Below are 7,165 nucleotides of genomic sequence, written 5' to 3' on the forward strand. Positions count from 1 at the left end.
TACCCCCATGCTTCCTTCTCCTCCTCCTTTACCCCCCTGCTCCCTTCTCTTCCTCCTGTACCCCCCTGTTCCCTTCTCCTCCTCCTTTACCCCACCCATGCTCCCTCCTCCTCCTCCTTTACCCCCCCATGCTTCCTTCTCCTCCTCCTTTACCCCCCCCATGCTCCCTTCTCCTCCTCCTTTATCCCCCCCATGCTCCCTTCTCCTCCTCCTTTACCCCCCATGCGCCCTTCTCCTCCTCCTTTTCCGTCCGCGCCCTTCTCTTCCTCCTGTACCTTCTGTTCCCTTCTCTTCCTCCTGTACCCCCATGCTTCCTTCTCCTCCTCCTTTACGCCCCCCATGCTTCCTTCTCCTCCTCCTTTACGCCCCCTATGCTCCCTTCTCTTCCTCCTTTACCCCCCTGCTCCCTTCTCTTCCTCCTGTACCCACCCATGCTCCCTTCTCTTCCTCCTGTACCCACCCATGCTCCCTTCTCTTCCTCCTGTACCCCCATGCTCCCTTCTCCTCCTCCTTTACCCCCCATGCTCCCTTCTCTTCCTCCTGTACCCCCATGCTCCCTTCTCTTCCTCCTGTACCCCCATGCTCCCTTCTCTTCCTCCTGTACCCCCATGCTCCCTTCTCTTCCTCCTATACCCCCATGCTCCCTTCTCTTCCTCCTGTACCCCCTGCTTCCTTCTCCTCCTCCTCCTCCTCCTGTACCCCCCTGCTTCCTTCTCCTCCTCCTGTACCCCCCTGCTTCCTTCTCCTCCTCCTTTACCCCCCTGCTTCCTTCTCCTCCTCCTTTACCCCCCTGCTTCCTTTTCCTCCTCCTTTACCCCCCTGCTTCCTTCTCCTCCTCCTTTACCCCCCTGCTTCCTTCTCCTCCTCCTTTACCCCCCTGCTCCCTTCTCCTCCTCCTTTACCCCCCCATGCTCCCTCCTCCTCCTCCTTTACCCCCCCATGCTTCCTTCTCCTCCTCCTTTACCCCCCCATGCTCCCTTCTCCTCCTCCTTTACCCCCCATGCGCCCTTCTCCTCCTCCTTTTCCGTCTGCGCCCTTCTCTTCCTCCTGTACCCTCTGTTCCCTTCTCTTCCTCCTGTACCCCCATGCTTCCTTCTCCTCCTCCTTTACGCCCCCTATGCTTCCTTCTCCTCCTCCTTTACGCCCCCTATGCTTCCTTCTCTTCCTCCTTTACCCCCCTGCTCCCTTCTCTTCCTCCTGTACCCACCCATGCTCCCTTCTCCTCCTCCTTTACGCCCCCTATGCTTCCTTCTCTTCCTCCTTTACCCCCCATGCTCCCTTCTCTTCCTCCTGTACCCCCATGCTCCCTTCTCCTCCTCCTTTACGCCCCCTATGCTTCCTTCTCTTCCTCCTTTACCCCCCATGCTCCCTTCTCTTCCTCCTGTACCCCCATGCTCCCTTCTCCTCCTCCTTTACCCCCCATGCTTCCTTCTCCTCCTCCTTTACCCCCCATGCTCCCTTCTCTTCCTCCTGTACCCCCATGCTCCCTTCTCTTCCTCCTGTACCCCCATGCTCCCTTCTCCTCCTCCTTTACGCCCCCTATGCTTCCTTCTCTTCCTCCTTTACCCCCCATGCTCCCTTCTCTTCCTCCTGTACCCCCATGCTCCCTTCTCCTCCTCCTTTACCCCCCATGCTTCCTTCTCCTCCTCCTGTACCCCCCTGCTTCCTTCTCCTCCTCCTTTACCCCCCTGCTTCCTTCTCCTCCTCCTTTACCCCCCTGCTTCCTTTTCCTCCTCCTTTACCCCCCTGCTTCCTTCTCCTCCTCCTTTACCCCCCTGCTTCCTTCTCCTCCTCCTTTACCCCCCTGCTCCCTTCTCCTCCTCCTTTACCCCCCCATGCTCCCTCCTCCTCCTCCTTTACCCCCCCATGCTTCCTTCTCCTCCTCCTTTACCCCCCCATGCTCCCTTCTCCTCCTCCTTTACCCCCCATGCGCCCTTCTCCTCCTCCTTTTCCGTCTGCGCCCTTCTCTTCCTCCTGTACCCTCTGTTCCCTTCTCTTCCTCCTGTACCCCCATGCTTCCTTCTCCTCCTCCTTTACGCCCCCTATGCTTCCTTCTCCTCCTCCTTTACGCCCCCTATGCTTCCTTCTCTTCCTCCTTTACCCCCCTGCTCCCTTCTCTTCCTCCTGTACCCACCCATGCTCCCTTCTCCTCCTCCTTTACGCCCCCTATGCTTCCTTCTCTTCCTCCTTTACCCCCCATGCTCCCTTCTCTTCCTCCTGTACCCCCATGCTCCCTTCTCCTCCTCCTTTACGCCCCCTATGCTTCCTTCTCTTCCTCCTTTACCCCCCATGCTCCCTTCTCTTCCTCCTGTACCCCCATGCTCCCTTCTCCTCCTCCTTTACCCCCCATGCTTCCTTCTCCTCCTCCTTTACCCCCCATGCTCCCTTCTCTTCCTCCTGTACCCCCATGCTCCCTTCTCTTCCTCCTGTACCCCCATGCTCCCTTCTCCTCCTCCTTTACGCCCCCTATGCTTCCTTCTCTTCCTCCTTTACCCCCCATGCTCCCTTCTCTTCCTCCTGTACCCCCATGCTCCCTTCTCCTCCTCCTTTACCCCCCATGCTTCCTTCTCCTCCTCCTTTACCCCCCATGCTCCCTTCTCCTCCTCCTTTACCCCCCATGCTCCCTTCTCCTCCTCCTTTACCCCCCATGCTCCCTTCTCTTCCTCCTGTACCCCCATGCTCCCTTCTCTTCCTCCTGTACCCCCATGCTCCCTTCTCTTCCTCCTGTACCCCCATGCTCCCTTCTCTTTCTCCTGTACCCCCCTGCTTCCTTCTCCTCCTCCTGTACCCCCCTGCTTCCTTCTCCTCCTCCTTTACCCCCCTGCTTCCTTCTCCTCCTCCTTTACCCCCCTGCTCCCTTTTCTTCCTCCTGTACCCCCATGCTTCTTTCTCCTCCTCCTTTACCCCCCTGCTCCCTTCTCTTCCGCCTTTTCCCTCTGCCCCCTTTTCCTCCTCATACTCATCCTGTGCGGTCTCTCTGTACAGAAGCTGTACTACGTGCAGGAAGCGCACGGCATTGTGGTCACTGACTTGGCCTTCTTACCGGACACTGTGCAAGGACAGATTCTACGTGGTGACAATGAGGCGGCCATGCTGAGCGTGGCGGTGGACAGTCGCTGTAAACTACACGTCCTGCCCAACAGACGTAGGTGTCCTCAGCTCCTTGAAGAGCCATGCGAGTCTTTCAGGGTGGATGGGAGGTTGTTGGGGGGTCAGCGTGCTGTAATTACAGTGATAATGTGTATGGGAGGCTATACTGCCAACACGTGGAAATTCTCCTGCGCCCTTGTTTTGGTGGTGACAGCCCTGGGGGGTGTTTACCTGTAGTTATAACCCTACGACCACCATGTGTGGGGGATGGGCAGTGGAGAATAGTAATCGCTGCTGATCGCTGTGGTTATGGTCTATGATCACAGAGCCTACTTGTCTAAAGGCAGAGGATGGATGGAAGGGGTTAAAAGCAGGAAACCAGGTTCTGTGGCCCGAATAGTAGGATGCCGCAGGTCTACTAGGACGAGCCCTTGAAGAGTGTGTATAGTTAGCGGTGCCTTTGCTGACCTCTCCTGCTGTTTCTGCATAGTTAGCGGTGCCTTTGCTGACGTCTCCTGCTGTTTCTGCATAGTTAGCGGTGCCTTTGCTGACCTCTCCTGCTGTTTCTGCATAGTTAGCGGTGCCTTTGCTGACGTCTCCTGCTGTTTCTGTATAGTTAGCGGTGCCTTTGCTGACCTCTCCTGCTGTTTCTGCATAGTTAGCGGTGTCTTTGCTGACGTCTCCTGCTGTTTCTGCATAGTTAGCGGTGCCTTTGCTGACCTCTCCTGCTGTTTCTGCTTAGGTAGCGGTGCCTTTGCTGACATCTCCTGCTGTTTCTGCATAGTTAGCGGTGCCTTTGCTGACGTCTCCTGCTGTTTCTGCATAGTTAGCGGTGCCTTTGCTGACCTCTCCTGCTGTTTCTGCATAGTTAGCGGTGCCTTTGCTGACCTCTCCTGCTGTTTCTGCATAGTTAGCGGTGCCTTTGCTGACCTCTCCTGCTGTTTCTGCATAGTTAGCGGTGTCTTTGCTGACGTCTCCTGCTGTTTCTGCATAGTTAGCGGTGTCTTTGCTGACCTCTCCTGCTGTTTCTGCATAGTTAGCGGTGCCTTTCCTGACCTCTCCTGCTGTTTCTGCATAGTTAGCGGTGGCTTTGCTGACCTCTCCTGCTGTTTCTGCATAGTTAGCGGTGGCTTTGCTGACGTCTCCTGTTGTTTCTGCATAGTTAGCGGTGGCTTTGTTGACGTCTCCTGCTGTTTCTGCATAGTTAGCGGTGCCTTTGCTGACCTCTCCTGCTGTTTCTGCATAGTTAGCGGTGCCTTTGCTGACCTCTCCTGCTGTTTCTGCATAGTTAGCGGTGCCTTTCCTGACCTCTCCTGCTGTTTCTGCATAGTTAGCGGTGCCTTTGCTGACCTCTCCTGCTGTTTCTGCATAGTTAGCGGTGCCTTTGTTGACCTCTCTTGCTGTTTCTGCATAGTTAGCGGTGCCTTTGCTGACGTCTCCTGCTGTTTTTGCATAGTTAGCGGTGCCTTTGTTGACGTCTCCTGCTGTTTCTGCATAGTTAGCGGTGCCTTTGCTGACCTCTCCTGCTGTTTCTGCATAGTTAGCGGTGCCTTTGCTGACCTCTCCTGCTGTTTCTGCATAGTTAGCGGTGCCTTTGCTGACCTCTCCTGCTGTTTCTGCATAGTTAGCGGTGCCTTTGCTGACCTCTCCTGCTGTTTCTGCATAGTTAGCGGTGCCTTTGCTGACCTCTCCTGCTGTTTCTGCATAGTTAGCGGTGCCTTTGCTGACCTCTCCCGCTGTTTCTGCATAGTTAGCGGTGCCTTTGCTGACGTCTCCTGCTGTTTCTGTATAGTTAGCGGTGCCTTTGCTGACGTCTCCTGCTGTTTCTGCATAGTTAGCGGTGCCTTTGCTGACGTCTCCTGCTGTTTCTGCATAGTTAGCGGTGTCTTTGCTGACGTCTCCTGCTGTTTCTGTATAGTTAGCGGTGCCTTTGCTGACCTCTCCTGCTGTTTCTGCATAGTTAGCGGTGCCTTTGCTGACCTCTCCTGCTGTTTCTGCATAGTTAGCGGTGCCTTTGTTGACGTCTCCTGCTGTTTCTGCATAGTTAGCGGTGCCTTTGCTGACGTCTCCTGCTGTTTCTGTATAGTTAGCGGTGCCTTTGCTGACGTCTCCTGCTGTTTCTGCATAGTTAGCGGTGTCTTTGCTGACGTCTCCTGCTGTTTCTGCATAGTTAGCGGTGTCTTTGCTGACGTCTCCTGCTGTTTCTGTATAGTTAGCGGTGCCTTTGCTGACCTCTCCTGCTGTTTCTGCATAGTTAGCGGTGCCTTTGTTGACCTCTCCTGCTGTTTCTGCATAGTTAGCGGTGCCTTTGCTGACCTCTCCTGCTGTTTCTGCATAGTTAGCGGTGCCTTTGTTGACCTCTCCTGCTGTTTCTGCATAGTTAGCGGTGCCTTTGCTGACCTCTCCTGCTGTTTCTGCATAGTTAGCGGTGTCTTTGCTGACGTCTCCTGCTGTTTCTGCATAGTTAGCGGTGCCTTTGCTGACCTCTCCTGCTGTTTCTGCATAGTTAGCGGTGCCTTTGCTGACCTCTCCTGCTGTTTCTGCATAGTTAGCGGTGCCTTTGTTGACCTCTCCTGCTGTTTCTGCATAGTTAGCGGTGCCTTTGCTGACCTCTCCTGCTGTTTCTGTATAGTTAGCGGTGTCTTTGCTGACGTCTCCTGCTGTTTCTGCATAGTTAGCGGTGCCTTTGCTGACCTCTCCTGCTGTTTCTGTATAGTTAGCGGTGCCTTTGCTGACGTCTCCTGCTGTTTCTGCATAGTTAGCGGTGCCTTTGCTGACGTCTCCTGCTGTTTCTGCATAGTTAGCGGTGCCTTTGCTGACGTCTCCTGCTGTTTCTGTATAGTTAGCGGTGCCTTTGCTGACGTCTCCTGCTGTTTCTGTATAGTTAGCGGTGCCTTTGCTGACGTCTCCTGCTGTTTCTGCATAGTTAGCGGTGCCTTTGCTGACGTCTCCTGCTGTTTCTGCATAGTTAGCGGTGCCTTTGCTGACGTCTCCTGCTGTTTCTGCATAGTTAGCGGTGCCTTTGCTGACCTCTCCTGCTGTTTCTGCATAGTTAGCGGTGCCTTTGCTGACGTCTCCTGCTGTTTCTGCATAGTTAGCGGTGCCTTTGCTGACGTCTCCTGCTGTTTCTGCATAGTTAGCGGTGCCTTTGCTGACCGCTCTTTCTGCATAGTTAGCGGTGCCTTTGCTGATGTCTCTTGCTGTTTCCCTTCCAGGAACCTTCCCTGTGTGGCTGCTGTTCCTCCTGTGCGCTGTGCTGGTGGTCGGTGCCATCATTCTGCTCCAATACACCTTCCCAGACTTCTTCTAGAAGTGTTACCTGAGTGGAGATCCTATGACAGTCCAGGACACGACCTGGAGCCGGGGTGCGTAGAGGGACGGGAGGTTCCCATGGTGGTTATGATGTGGAGACGTCTCGCTGGCCGCTCATGTATCTGCACATACGGCTGCAGGCAGGACGACCCATGTTCTCCGCGTCCTCCATTCCTCATTCCACGACTGATTTCTAGACATTGTACTAATGATGAAACGTGACGGTCGACTATGAAGAGTCGACCTTTTATCTCGCTAATTATGGACCATTGTGTAATAATGTCGCCTCTGTGGACTCATCTACCTGGTGACCAGTGAGCTCTGGTCCTTGGTGGTTGGATTCCCATCTGTAGAGGGTGAAATTCTCCACCACGACTTATAAGCTGCACGGACCCCACGTCGCTACCATCCATACAGTGTTTCCATGTTGGAGACCACCCTGCATGTGCAGAGACCGCTGCTGGAGGCTGAGCCCAAGATTCACTAATAAAGGGGGATATTACACTCTCGTTGTCAGTCCTGCATGTTCTTGGGGTCTTTAGCTTTCCCGTTGTGCCGTGATATTCACAGCGGACATACAGGTGCATCTCACTAAATTAGAATATCATCTATTATATAGAGTCATTACACACAGAGGGATCTATTATATAGAGTCATTACACACAGAGGGATCTATTATATAGAGTCATTACACACAGGGATCTATTATATAGAGTCATTACACACAGAGGGATCTATTATATAGAGTCATTACACACAGAGG

At 54.1% G+C, this 7,165-nt stretch overlaps 1 protein-coding gene across 2 annotated transcripts in view; it reads left to right on the forward strand.

Moving 5' to 3' along the window:
• Positions 1-6,906, forward strand: part of PREB (prolactin regulatory element binding) — a 28,550-nt gene extending 21,644 nt beyond the window's left edge. For both annotated transcript variants that reach the window (XM_073673676.1, XM_073673677.1), the window contains exons 9-10: positions 2,986-3,145; positions 6,306-6,906. In XM_073673676.1, coding sequence (XP_073529777.1) covers positions 2,986-3,145; positions 6,306-6,400 — 255 coding nt within the window. In that variant the 3' untranslated portion in view covers positions 6,401-6,906. The remainder of the gene's footprint in view (positions 1-2,985; positions 3,146-6,305) is intronic.
• Positions 6,907-7,165: the final 259 nt, after the last annotated feature.

Source organism: Phyllobates terribilis, unplaced genomic scaffold (genome assembly GCF_046119375.1).
Source record: "Phyllobates terribilis strain yellow unplaced genomic scaffold, ASM4611937v1 Scaffold_3__8_contigs__length_932513732, whole genome shotgun sequence".
NCBI classification, from domain to species: Eukaryota; Metazoa; Chordata; class Amphibia; order Anura; family Dendrobatidae; genus Phyllobates; species Phyllobates terribilis.